At 42.2% G+C, this 14,780-nt stretch overlaps 1 protein-coding gene across 2 annotated transcripts in view; it reads right to left on the bottom strand.

Moving 5' to 3' along the window:
- LOC139424462 (rab GTPase-activating protein 1-like) overlaps positions 1 to 14,780 on the bottom strand; it is a 153,976-nt gene that overhangs the window by 127,624 nt on the left and 11,572 nt on the right. Inside the window, exons 2-9 of one of the 2 annotated variants that reach the window (XM_071176371.1) lie at positions 10,098 to 10,323; positions 9,541 to 9,733; positions 8,273 to 8,483; positions 7,151 to 7,325; positions 5,946 to 6,106; positions 5,667 to 5,777; positions 1,497 to 1,563; positions 1,143 to 1,245 (exon numbers count right to left, since the gene is read on the bottom strand). In XM_071176371.1, coding sequence (XP_071032472.1) covers positions 1,143 to 1,245; positions 1,497 to 1,563; positions 5,667 to 5,777; positions 5,946 to 6,106; positions 7,151 to 7,325; positions 8,273 to 8,483; positions 9,541 to 9,733; positions 10,098 to 10,232 — 1,156 coding nt within the window. In that variant the 5' untranslated portion in view covers positions 10,233 to 10,323. Of the gene's footprint in view, positions 1 to 1,142; positions 1,246 to 1,496; positions 1,564 to 5,666; positions 5,778 to 5,945; positions 6,107 to 7,150; positions 7,326 to 8,160; positions 8,178 to 8,272; positions 8,484 to 9,540; positions 9,734 to 10,097; positions 10,324 to 14,780 lie in introns of those variants that run through there. The other variant, XM_071176456.1, reaches the window with a different exon arrangement.

The following is a 14,780-nucleotide window of genomic DNA, read 5'->3' as shown; positions in this document are numbered from 1 at the left end:
GGATGCTAGCTATATAGGTTGAGTCCGGAACAACCTGGACAGGACCATTAGCTATAATTAGCCAGAAATGAAAAACTAAAAAACATTAAAGTCTACCACATCCCCTTTCCTCTGTCTCTGATAACCACTGAGGCTGAACGCTGCTAGCGCTCTAAACACATCCCAGAACACAACAACAATATTGCTATTAAAATAAGCTTTGTAATGCAGAGAAAGAATATTCTGGTCTCAAAAAGCAAATAAGTACCTTCCCCTTGTCATTATCATAACTGAAGCTTTTTCCATCCATCCTCACATGAAAAAGGTAAGACAGATACTATAATACAAATTTGATCTTTCATTTTTGTTGTATTATTCTGCCTACGTATTCTGGGCAAAGACATCCATTGGAATTGATGAAAGAGACAAAAATTGAAGGATCTGCCTGGCCAGCTATGAATGTGACAGCAGTATTCTGTATGACAAGCAACACTTTGACAATTACATGCTAGGCTGGTTAACAGTGACATTCTGCAGTATGCTAGTGTTAGGCTGGTTAACAATGACATGCTGCAGTATGCTAGTGTTAGGCTGGTTAACAATGACATGCTGCAGTATGCTAGTGTTAGGCTGGTTAACAATGACATGCTGCAGTATGCTAGTGTTAGGCTGGTTAACAATGACATGCTGCAGTATGCTAGTGTTAGGCTGGTTAACAATGACATGCTGCAGTATGCTAGTGTTAGGCTGGTTAACAATGACATGCTGCAGTATGCTAGTGTTAGGCTGGTTAACAATGACATGCTGCAGTATGCTAGTGTTAGGCTGGTTAACAATGACATGCTGCAGTATGCTAGTGTTAGGCTGGTTAACAGTGACATGCTGCAGTATGCTAGTGTTAGGCTGGTTAACAATGACATGCTGCAGTATGCTAGTGTTAGGCTGGTTAACAGTGACATGCTGCAGTATGCTAGGCTGGTTAACAATGACATGCTGCAGTATGCTAGTGTTAGGCTGGTTAACAATGACATGCTGCAGTATGCTAGTGTTAGGCTGGTTAACAATGACATGCTGCAGTATGCTAGTGTTAGGCTGGTTAACAATGACATGCTGTAGTATGCTAGGCTGGTGAAAGGGCTGAGGGATTGGGGGTTTGGCCTCACCTTTAGGTGTGTCTTCATTCAGCACCTGGAAGGCAGCCATGTTGGGGTTCCAGGTTCCCGTGATCACATAGGACTTTCCATCCGAGCTCTTCCCCATGGACTCCTTCACAAGGGCACAGTCACAGAGAATAGTGAGAAACGATATACAATCAAAGAGCAAAGCCATTCCAATCAAACCCCAAAGAACTTATTCAATTCAACTCTGTTTAGCCTGTCCAACGCTCAGGTCAACTAATGACAAAATAATGACACGTCTCAGTGATAGTTTAGTTCAGTAGACGGCGTGCAGTTTGTAACGTGGTCATCATGTGACTGAATGAAAGCCCCCTGAGAGCTGCTCAGTCTTCTGCTCACCATGTCTAGAAGGTGCATGTCACTGTTCCGAACCTTCTGGCCTGGGCTCAGCAACATCCCAAAACACCTGAGGGAAAAGAACACAGGTTGTGAGCAATAAAACAAGAGGGATTTGCAACTTATCATTTCATATAACCAAAGGTTTGAATAGCATTTGGTTTCATTATATGATGGTCTTTGTTGATAATCCCTAGCTGTAGAATTGAAGAAATATAACCTCTCTCCAACAGGTACTACAGCATTAGCAAAGCTACAGGTATATTTGGTTGCACAGTGACCCAGTTTTGAATCCTGTAGACTCCCGTCAAAGGCTGCTACGTTTGGGTGAATTTGCATGGGTCTATTATATTTAGAAATTCAAGGAATCCAAATTTAACCACAGCAAAGCAGTGGCAATATCACGTTCAAACAGAGGCCACTATTGACCTGTTTCTTATGATAGATGTGACATCAAGTGGTTGCTGTGAGAATTACAACTTCATAAGATATAAAGCATCTACTATAATGCCATAGAATAAAGATACTCATCTGAAGAGCCTGGACTTCACCCTTCCTTCATAAGGTTGATATATAAAAAACTGTCATTAACTTTACATACGCTTACTGTTGTAATAAGCAGGCATGACTCCTTCAAGCTGGTTAACAATTACAATCAGCTTGAAACAACTGCTATTCCATCATTGTGACACACAAAATAAAACAATTGTTTAGGTAATCTACATGGCCATAACAGGTAGGCAGCATGATACACATTCACAGCTAAAAGAAGATTAACCTAAAAATAATGTAAGGGGGAAAAAAGGACTAAAAATAGGATGCAAGGTGTGTCAGGTTTCACAGAACACAATAAAAATACAGACAGACAGGAAGGCAATGTGAGAAACCTGACCTAATTCTACTAGTTAAACCGCTGAAGTGTTTTCTGTAAGTGCCGGTCACCAGCCAGTAACAGACTTCAGCCTGATACGTCTTCCAAAGTTTTATATAGTGCCTTTGGAAAGTAATCACACCCCTTCACTTTTTCCACATTTTGTTGTGTTACAGCCTGAATGTAAAATGGATTACATTTAGATGTTTGTGTCACTGGCCTACACACAATAACCCATAATGTCAAAGTGGAACTATGCTTTTCTAAACATCTGCTAATTAATAAAAATGAAAAGCTGAAATGTCTTGAGTCAATAGGTATTCAAGCCCTTTGTTATGGAAAGTAAAAATAAGTTCAGGAGTAAAAATTTGCTTAACAAGTCACATAATATGCTCGCTTCGAGGCAAGCAACACTGAAGCATTCACGAGAGCACCAGCTGTTCTGGGTGACAGCGTGATAACTCTCTCGGTAGCCGATGTGAACAAAACCATAAAACAGGTCAACATTCACAAAGCCGCTGGGCCAGACGGATTACCAGGACGGGTACTCAAAGCATGCACGGACAAACTGTCAAGTGTCTTCACTGACATTTTCAACCTCTCCCTGACCGAGTCTGTAATACCTACATGTTTCAAGCAGACCACCATAGTCCCTGTGCCCAAGGAAGCGAAGGTAACCTGCCTAAATGATTATCGCTCAGCGGCACTCAGGTCGGTAGCCATGGAGCGCTTTGAAAGGCTGATCATGGTTCACATCAACAACATCCTTCCAGTTACCCTAGACCCACTCCAATTTGCATATCGCCCCAACAGATCCACAGATGACGCAATCTCAATTGCACTCCACACTACCCTTTTTCACCTGGACAAAAGGAACACCTATGTGAGAATGCTATTCATCGACTACAGCTCAGCGTTCAACACCATAGTGCCCACGAAGCTCATCACTAAGCTAAGGACACTGGGACTAAACACCTCCCTCTGCGACTGGATCCTGGACTTCCTGACGGGCCGCCCCCAGGTGGTAAGGGTAGGCAACAACACATCTGCCACGCTGATCCTTAACACTGGGGCCCCTCAGGGGTGTGTACTTAGTCCCCTCCTGTACTCCCTGTTCACCCACGACTGCGTGGCCAAACACGACGCCAACACCATCATTAAGTTTGCTGATGACAACAGTGGTAGGCCTGATCACCGACAACGATGAGACGGCCTATAGGGAGGAGGTCAGAGAACTGGCAGTGTGGTGCCAGGACAACAACCTCTCCCTCAATGTGAGCAAGACAAAGGAGCTGATCATGGACTACAGGAAAAGGCGGCCGAACAGGCCCTCATTAACATCGATGGGGCTGTAGCGGAGCGGGTCGAGAGTTTCAAGTTCCTTAGTGTCCACATTTCTACTGCTCCAATATAATTATTCCATGATCTCATTCCTGATACGTTTTTAATGAGAGATGTAGGCGTTTGTTTCCCACCATTTCAATTGAAGGGTGTTGTGCTAATTAATCTGTTGTGATTGTTGCAGTAAAACCATGTGTGGTTAATTATGAGCAAGACAACATGGAGGCTTCAACTTGGTTTTCCATACAAAGCGTTCCATTACAAAGGGAAACCGTTTTAAAACATGATACAGTAACCCATCAATAACTCCTTAACATCACAAATGGCCAGACTGACTAGCTCCCACATGCCCAGACATCAGTAGTGTGTTTGTGTCGGGAGCATGCTGTCTATTTAGTCAGGAAATTCCCACATTATTTGGACATACTTTAGAAAGTAAAATAACGTGAATCTCAATGCATGGGTGGTCTATTAAAACATGTATTATTCTTAAAGTTGTAATGCATACATTTTTGCATACATTTTGGGGGAGTTATTTTTTTTCTATAGGCCATTGCAACAATGAAATGTAAAATATAGGTCCTTGATAATCACAATTAAGTGCTTGAAAAAGTCCTTGCCAATGTCTGTATGAACCCTGTACAGGCTACTTGCTCAGCCAACAAATAAAATCTCAAATCACCTGCTATTGAAATTACACAGGCATCAATCAATGTCCGGGGCACCCTGACAAAACTACGTCAGCAAATAAATAATCCACCTCCACCCTCCGTTCTATTGGCAAACGTACAATCACTGGAGAACCAACTGGACCAGTTCCGTTCGAGACTGTCCCATCAACGGGACATCGTATTTATTTGAGTACATGGACAATATACATTTTTTTTCCCTATGCATTGGCAGGACAGAACGGTCTCAACAGCTGGTGCACAATCTCTAATATTAAGTAAATCTCTAGGTTCTGCTCACCTGAGTTAGAATACCTCATGATAAGCTGCCGGCCATACTATTTACCAAGAGAGTTGTCATCTATATTTTTTGTAACTATCTATATTCCACCACAAACCGATCCTGGAACTAAGACTCAACCAACTGTATAAAGCCATAAGCAAACAAGAAAATGCTCATCCAGAGGCAGCGCTCCTAGTGGCCAGGGACTTTAATGCAGGGAAACTGAACTCCATCTTACCTCATTTCTACCAGCATGTCACCTGCGCAACTAGAGGAAACAAAACTCTAAATCACCTTTACTCCACACACAGAAAAGCTTACAAAGTTCTCCCTCGCCCTCCTTTTGGCAAATTTGACCATAACTTGATCCTCCAGATTCCTGTTTACAAACAAAAACTCAGTACCAGTGACGCGCTCAATCAGTGACGCGCTACAGGACTGTTGTTTCGCTAGCACAGACTGGAATATGTTCCAGGATTCAAACATTGCTGTGTCCGGAGGTCGTGGAAACGCTGTAGGCACAGTGATTTGAGCTCGCCAATTGGCCAGCGCAGTAGGCAAACTTGATTTAGCCACATACGTTTTTTAAGACAAATGAAAAAGTTCAAAATGGGAACATTTTGCTTAGCCGGTGCGCGAGGCTCCTGGATCAAATGCACCTACTGCCAACAGCGAGAAATAAAAAGAATGTATTGCAATTTTTTTTAGGAGCATAAGCCTTTACATCGACTAGGAATGCCTTGAATATCGACCAGTCAATCACGATAGACATGCTGGCGACCACTGCACGAGAAGGGCTCTGGATGAAAAAATATTTACAGTCTACTGTATTTTGTTATGTCAAGCTATCCCTCTTGTATTCACCTGAATGACCCAGATGGATTGCTTGTCTATTCTTGTGCCTTTAACACCACCATACTACAGTATAAACAGTATTGGACAGTGGTTCTGACCAGTGTATGCAGCTCACAAGCCCTTACAGAAGAAGGAAGTATGCATCAGACCCTCACCTCTCAATGCCCAGCTCTTTGTTGCTCATCTGCTGGACCATAACCACCACCTTCTTCTGAAAGCCCTGCCGCAGCTTGAAGAAGAACTTCTCTCGGTCCTTGGGAACCGGGCTGATGAGAGGCGGATGGGGGAGAGGAAGACAGCCAGATGGAGAGACAGTTATTGGCTTAAAGGTCTGTTAAACTGTGTATGTATGGGACTGATTTAACCCCATAGCATGCATATGTGTGTGTGTGTGTGTGTGTGTGTGTGTGCACTCGCAGTGGCTACATGCTGACCTGTAATTGCCCTTGCTGTCATCCTCTTTGACCTCCAGTGAGACGGTGAAAGTGAAGAGGTCACTGTCGGGGGAGAGGGGCAGGGCCGAGTCCCTCTCGTCAGGGTTTGGCTTGGATGAGCGCCGGAACGCTGTGGAAAAACTGTACAGGATCCGACTCACCTAGAGTGGAATGAGGAAGAAGGAAGAGAGAGAAAATATAATAGTTTGATGAATGGATTTTGCTGTGGGGACAAAGTTTGAATTTAATTAAATGTAATACTACTTTGCAGGGTGGCAGGTAGCGTTGGGCCAGTAACCCGAAAGGTTGCTGGATCGAATCTCCGAACTGACAAAGTAAAAAAAAATCTGTCATTCTGTCCCTGAGCAAGGCAGTTAACCCACTGTTACCCCGAAGACGTGGATGTTGATTAAGGCAGCCCCCCCACACCTCTCTGATTCAGAGATGTGTATTTTAGCTTGTTAGGGCGCCCTCTCCTGGTTTCTTCCAGTATAGAAGGCAAGTGCACATGGAGTCTATATACACTTACTCTTCATTGCACACAGGTACCAATAACAGTAGAATAGAAAATATATATATATATTTTTTTAAATCGGTTAAACACCAAAAATACATTTGACCAAACAAGCTTATGAGTCTATAGGTTAATTTCCATAATTAAGTGAAACTAAATTGTCAAGTGTGTATTTTCGCCAGTTGTCCTGCATCTTATTTATCACATGCAGACAGCATACAGAGCCTAGTTTGAGGAGTGGAAAAGCCTAGCACCTGTCAGTGTGAGAGCAGCTCCTCAAAAAGCTGGTACTGGAGTGAAATACGTGCTTTTATAAGCCCAGTCATTGTGCAACATTATTAGGTGTGCTGTTAAGAACAATGTTTTCCCGCCAATTACATTTTGACAAATGTTAGAAAATGAGGTTTAATTAGCTGCTTTATTACAGCAGTTGCATGTTCATTAATAGGCTATAGCCTTTTGACTAAGACGATAAGCTTGCCATTGCTACATGTTTTCAGTCAGCTCTTAAAGAAAAATGTCCGTTCCTTATATGCATGCATAGTATTTTCATTTGGTCACAACATTTTACTGTTTGGAAAAAAACGGTTAATGGTTGGATAGTCGGCAGCAAATTGGACCTAAATATGCATTCCCTAAAAAGAACAGAACCCAGTACAATAGAAGACAGTACAATAGAACAGTGACTCACAGCTTCCTTGATATGGCAAGAGAAGACGTGGACCTGGAAGTCCTCTGAGCTGCGGTAGCTCTCAGTGAAGGAGAAGCAGTCACTCTCGATGGAGCCCTCCCGACCCCGGGCGCAGAACAGCACCTTGTAAATGGGGAAGGTGGCGATCTCCGTGCCTGACGCCTGGTCCACAATCCTGAGGAAGGAGAGATCAAAATATAAGCAATTGCAACTATTATTGAAGGGGATAGGGGTTCCTTAAGTAGGCCCACTCACCTTACAAACTTATGTTAATTTATGTTTTATTGTCATATTTTTCCATTGAGTCCCACAGCATGCTCCGTTAATTTCCTCTACTGTAATGCGTCATATTATTTCCCACAAAGGTCTTTCAAGACACCTTGGTTCTTTATATAATTTCCTTCTTTCTGGTTAGGTGCAGAGAAATAGCTATGATTTTACACATTAAAGTTTATTTTCTTATTTTGTGCGGTTATCTTTCTCATTCCCTAATTCCCACGGTTGGCTAGAGGATTGTTATGGCTTTGTTTCTATATATTTGTCAAACTGCTCAAACCAGAGTGTAGGTGCTTACAAATGACACTGACAATAAAGGGTGTATTCAATCGTTCAACCTTTGTTTCGATGCAATAAAAATTACACCCATTTCAGATGTGTAAGAGTTTAGCCTACTTGTTGCATAGTCATTCATACAGAAGCAAGTACATGTTGCAATTATATTGAAGGCTTTAGTTTAGGTCTATGTAAATACAGTAGAAATTCCCCAGACATGAAATGCACACATCGATGGTGCAGTATATTGGTGTGGATGACTGACCTGACACACGTGGGGCACAGACAGAGATGCCACGCTCTACTCATAGTGACCACATACTCACACACATACTATAGTCTCTATTGACGCAGCCCCCGGGGACATTAGGCACATGAGGGTGACGGGTATGGGGACTAACCTGACGCAGCCCCCCGGGTACATTAGGCACATGAGGGTGATGGGTATGGGGACTGACCTGACGCAGCCCCCGGGTACATTAGGCACATGAGGGTGATGGGTATGGGGACTGACCTGACGCAGCCCCCGGGTACATTAGGCACATGAGGGTGATGGGTATGGGGACTGACCTGACGCAGCCCCCGGGTACATTGGGCACATGGAGCGTGACGGGGATGGGGATGGCACTCTCTGCCCGCAGTGTGGTCATGGCTCTCTGGGCCTCGGGCTCACTGCGTGGGGCCTTCACCCACATACAGCCCAGGTAGGACAGCTTACTGAACTGAACACTGTCCTCCTCCTGGACTGGTGGGCTGCCTGCTGCAGGACACACTGACACCTCTGATAGGGACAGACAGACAATTGGTCAAAGGTCACTTATTGTTTAGAATGTTAGGGCAGCTCTGTGGAATAAATGGGTTGTCTAATCATCGGTAATCCTCAGTAAAATGGTACCTGAACTGAAAATGGGATAATATTTACAAAACCACAAACAGTTATTTGAAGCTAATATGATTTGGCCTTTGACGATTATAACAGTAACTTGAGGCTAAGTTTGATGCTAACGTAGTAAAGAAGACAACCCACAATGCTAGTGTTAGCATGTACTAGCCTGCCTATATTTGTCCCCAGCAACTGGGGAAGCTACTTGTGGAGAGAGGAAGCCAGGGTCATGTCAAACCTGTAATTGCACACTCAGCAACAGGAAGTGAAACTAAGGACAGCACAGTAATGGCCAAAACTGTTTGTGTCACACATACACACTACTTAGAACCAGGTTGGACTGAAGAAGATAATTTGTTGTCAAATGTATCAATGAAAGTCATTGAAGTCAGGGTAACTGTATAGGTCATTACAAAGCATGCTCACCCCTTCTTTTGTGTTTCCTTGGTTTAATCTTAGAGGCAAAAAAAGATTTTGCCTTGGTAAAACATCGGAGTGGCTGGTAGATGTTTTATTTTTTTTAAATCTACCTGCCACAGCAGCTGGTGGTCCAAAAATGGAACTTTATTCCCTGTTTGGGTCAGACAGCCATGTACAATACAGTACCAGTCAGCATACGTTGACCGTTCCTTGTCTACATGATCAGTACAGTACACTCTGATACAACTACTTAGTAACAATGATATGTTTACATTGTTTATCTACTGATTTAATCTACTGCACATAAAGCATGTGAAACTATTCTTCAATCGTGTATACATGCTATAATGTACATATTTAGGCCACTGGAACAGCCAGCAAAAGTCTTGCATTTTCAGAGAGAGAACAAGATAGATATGAAAATGTATGAGATTCTGTACAATGACATATTCATGAGTTAACCATCCAATAGGCACATCCTGAACTGATTCATTGCCCTACGGGATTGTAACAGATGAGAGGTGTAGAGTAGTACCGGCAGGTGTGGAGGACAGCGCCAGGCCTTGGGGTCGTGTCTGTGGGACGGGGGCTGTGGAGTTTAATGTGTCGCAAAACGTCTCGGTTCCCTCCTCTCCTGCTCCTCCACTCCGGTCCTCCATCACTACGTGGTGGTCATCCAACAGCTCCTCCATGGCCCTCTCCAACTGCTCCTTCCCATTGCAGGACATCTGAGGAAAGGAAGGGATTGAGAGGTGAAACCCTGTGTGTTGGACTGGCTTTCAGAAGAGGCTCAAACAGTGGCTTTATACTAGAGTAATTGTATAGGAATAACCAATAGAGAAGTGTGTGTGTATATATATATTTAACAGTTGACATATCACAAATCGACCGCTAGCTGCTACATGCTCCCTAGGCACTAGACAGGAGGAGTGGTGTGGATAGGTATTAGCAACATGGTAAAAGCTCCTCATAGCCCTCTGATAGGCTAGTGGAATGTCCATCATATTGCTATCCAATCCTTTCTGATCTACAGGAGAGCCAAGGGGTTAGCGGTCAATATCGGCATAGTTGATCAGCATTGTTAGCATCTACCTTGAGTCTGGGCTTGCCCTCTGAGCCCGAGGGGGATCCTCCGGTAGACGGCTGCACCAGCACAAACTCCTCGCTGGTGACAGTGGCCACTGATTCGGTGGAGCCGCTCACTTTGCCAAGAGAGGTGTTGTCCATCGTTAGCCAGGAGCCCCAGGGGCCAGCGCTCTCTGCCCCCGTCCTCTGCCACGCAGCACAGCCTTCTGCTCAACCCCCTGCTGCTGGAACCCTGGATTGGAAAACACATTTCACTACATTTGGGATTGTCATGATAATATCGAAGCATAGGACTATAGCCTAGGCTTAGCTTACATTCTCTACAGTGGGATATGGAGTAGATAGGGACTGTCCATTTGTAACGTGTTTTTTCTATTTGCAAAGTCATGTCTGTGGCTACATTTGCCAGTTAACTGAACAGAAAGGCCTTATTTGAAACTGGAGTGGAGAGCATAAGCTGACAGCATAACCAAGCCTGATATTACACTGAGCCTCAAAGCCCTATGTCATCTGAAATGGAGATCATCGATTCAAAGTCAAATTACGCTTAGGCCCAGCATTTGCTGAACAGCTCCAAACTAATTGAAGCAAACCAATCAGTTGAATAAAACAGGCATCTGCTCTTCATGGTATTTGGAAGAATTAGAGGATCATATGCTAATTTCAGACCCTTTTGTATGATTCCTGTTTGAAGAGTGCATTATTTTCTGCTATTTGCGAAAGATGTTATCTAAAAATAGCCTGTGATAGTTGTTTTTCCTTTATGTCTCCCATATTGACAAGATCAAATCAAACGTGTCTTGGGTGGCCGAGGTTCGGCTGAGTGTCAGTAGTGACGGCATAAGTCAGTGCTTTGATCCGAATAAGAAACTGAGTGCACTCACTGATTGAGTAAAAAGCTATTTCAAGTCTGTAATAACTTGTTTTAAAGTCATTCCAAAAACCAGGCAAGGGAAAAGGCTATGTAGGGAAATGTTGAACCATGTCCTTGAATTGGAAAATTCAAATATAGCTGAAAGCTTATCAAGACTACAAGCCTTGGTCTCACGCTGTAGTAATGACCTTAGATGGCTAGAAAGAATAGCAGAGCTGTTCTCATAAATGGGTAAGCACAAAGACCTTCTTCCGAAGATAAATGTACCTTGAATTTCAGCAGACACAGCGACCGTCAGGAGTTGCTAGTAGCCTGGTAGAGGCGCTACTTGGTTGCTTTAGTGCTAACACAAGTTTGCTAGCCAGTATCCACCTACGCTAACAGTTTGAATGGAACATGTGGAGTAGGTGAACCTACATGTAGTGAGGGTCACTGAATGGTGAAAAACCACAGCACACACCCAGTTTCCCACTGAAGCAACAGACAGTCATGTGCTCCCATCACACTCATTAAATTATGTACATTACAATCTGCAGAGGAGGAAAATAATGAATGGTCCCAGCAAAGGTGTAAAAGTACCAAATTGTCATGCTTGAGTAAAGACGCATTAATATAAAATGGAAAGTAAAAGTCACCCAGTAAAATACTACTAGAGTAAGTCAAAGTATTTGGTTGTAAATATACTTAAGTTTCTTTTTTAAATGGCATTGATAACAAACTTAAGTAAAAACCATTCCACCTCATCTGTTACAATCCCGTAGGGCAATGAATCCGTTCAGGATATGCCTATTGGATGGTTCAAGTTCAACTCGTGAAAATGTCATTGTACAGAATCACATACATTTTCCTATCTCATTTAATATAATGAGGAATTTGAAATTATTTATACTTCTACTTTTGATACTTAAGTACATTTTAAACCAATACATTTAGACTTTTACTCAAGTAGTATTTTACTGGGTGACTTACTTTAGTAATATTCTATTACGGTATCTTTACATTTACTCAAGTATGACAATTTTCAAGTACATTTTAAACCAATACATTTAGACTTTTACTCAAGTAGTATTTTACTGGGTGACTTACTTTAGTAATATTCTATTACGGTATCTTTACATTTACTCAAGTATGACAATTTTCCACCACTGGATGTGGCTGGGGGTTCTAGCATTTAGTTCACATGACCCATCAATTTAGACAAGTGTTTCTGGGTAAGAGTGAACTAATACTTACAAATATTCTATATCTGGACACTTTGTTTACCTAGAATGTTTCCTTATTGTAGGCTACTACCACTTTTAGTCTTAATCTTTACTACACTATTCACTGCTGAGCACATGACCTCACATGTGAATCCTTAAAGAGATGGGTGGGGCTGGCTTAAGAGGGTGTGAACAATGCTGAATAGGTGTAGACAAAGGAGAGCTCTTCAGTAGGTACTTAAACATTCAAAAGGCCCTTTTCTCAAAAGTGAGTTTACAAGTTTATCAACTTTCAAAGCAGAATTACTTTCCCATTGTTCCTCAAAAATGCAATGATATACTATTGTGTAGCTCTGAGTCTCTGCTTCTATCCAATGTAAAAAAAACACACCATGTCAAATGTTGCTACATAAGACTGAATGCAGGTGGTTAGTCACATTTTAGAACTCATTCTCAATAGAAAAATGATTAAAACTCACATTATTCAAATACATTCATGAAGTTCAGTATTCCAATGCACTACCTGTATCATCTATCTAGAAACTTAATAAAGTAGACTCAAACAAACACACAGTGATGTGTGTGGTGGTGTGAAAGCCCTGTGTAGGCCATGTACAGTGATTTCAGAAAGTATTCAGACCGCTTGACTTTTTCCGCATTTTGTTATGTTATAGCCTTATTCTAAAATGTATGAAATTATTATTTTTTGCCTCGGATCTATTTTAACACATTTTTTAAAAACTGAAATGTAACATTTACAAGTATTCGGACCCTTTACTCAGTACTTTGTTGAAGCACCTAGAGTCTTCCTGGGTATGACGCTACCAGATGTATGATCAAATTCAAAACTTCATTTTCCTTACAAAAAAAATAATAAAATAAAAAAAGTATAAACACCTACAAAAATGTCCATAAATTATAATTTACATTTCCTGTTGCAGCAGGATTATTTTCCTGCTGTAGCAAACTGTCTGGAAGTCTGAGAACAATTCATTATTTTCTCCCACAGTAGGACCAAACTCAAAGACAAGATCTGGGTCATCGGTGATGCATAAAGCCTCAAGATTTGTGCGTCTCAAAACAAAAACTAAAGAACACAGTTTCTTCATCCTCCATTGTATGACAGTTTCCCAAGTTTCAACTCCATCATTATACCCCATGTAAAATGTAAGACTCATGTTAAGGGGTTGTGTTAAGTTCAAGGAGGTGGTGAGGTAGGCTTGAATGGAGGTTTGGAAGTGTCATCTTCCTGGGGTTTGGGGTCGCGCCTGTGGGGTCTGGGTGGAGCGGCTGGAATCCTGTGGTCTGGTGCTTTAGGGCCCGGGAGGATTAAAAGTAGACTCTCCCCTCCTCACAGAAAAAAAACATTAGGAACACCACCATGGAAAACAGTGGCCATTTTTAATTGAGGACCTGTCAGTGGGACTGTGGTCAGAGAACGGGGCTCATCACCATTAGGGTTAGCAGAGGAGATTTCGCAAATCATTCAGGGAGATCATTACAGAGGGTTGCTGGGTACCCATGTGGTAAGGAAAAGGGGGACATTGTGGCAAGAGGTGGAAGTTGGCTACCGCAAACGTTTCCATAAATCTCTTTGACCAACATCACGCAGTCTTTTTATTGTGATTTGTTTCAACGTGTTCTTTAAAACATCAGAGTGGCAGCCATACGAGTGAGTGATCTTCGGGCTGGGGTTCTTTGTTACATCATCCTAATCACAGCTCTGACCTAGCTTTGATTCTAAGCTCTTTGAGCAAATTAAAAGTCTTCACCAGCTCTCCAGTTACAGATCATACATCTTCAAATCTAATCATTGTATTGGTCACGTACAAATATTTTGCAGATGTTATCGCAGGTGCAGCAACATGCTTGTGTTTCTAGCACCAAAAGTGCAGTAATACCTAACAATACTAAATTAATACAACAATAAAAAAAGATGATATGATGGGGTGTATAGACATGGACAGTATATGAATAGAAAAGGTGTCTTCAGAACGCACACTCCAAGATAGGCCTAGTTAAACATTTCCTGTTCTTCCACTTGTTCGTCCGTGTATGGTTAACTTTTTCACACATATTTACCAACACAATCATCACTGCACAGTAGTCATAAGCTATCTAGAGGGTAAAATGTAGCCTACTGGTATGCTACAGGCCTAGGCCAGGTTTCCCAGATAGGCAGACCGAGGGCCAAATTCATCCCGGGGTTGATTGTATTTGGCCCCCCAACTTTAATTTAAAAAAGAAAAGAAAAAACAACATAAGACTGTAAAGTCTCCAGGAAATCAGCTCAAGTGATTTAAACTTAGGAAATCTGTTCCAGAGTATTGCCACGCATAAAAAGAGGCATATGTGATCGTATCCCAAAGTAATCAGTGATTTAAATAAATCAGTTTGTCAAATTGGGGTGGCAGCCTAGTGGTTAGAGAGTTGGACTAGTAACCGGAAAGTTGCAAGTTCAAACCCCCGAGCTGACAAGGTACAAATCTGTCGTTCTGCCCCTGAACAGGTAGTTAACCCACTAGGCCGTCATTGAAAATAAGCATTTGTTCTGAACTCACTTCCCTAGTTAAATACAGGTAAAAATAAATAAAAATACTATCCGTTTGGAAT

This window comes from Oncorhynchus clarkii, chromosome 1, assembly GCF_045791955.1.
Source record: "Oncorhynchus clarkii lewisi isolate Uvic-CL-2024 chromosome 1, UVic_Ocla_1.0, whole genome shotgun sequence".
Lineage (NCBI taxonomy): Eukaryota > Metazoa > Chordata > Actinopteri > Salmoniformes > Salmonidae > Oncorhynchus > Oncorhynchus clarkii.
This window is presented reverse-complemented; position numbering and strand designations above follow the sequence as displayed.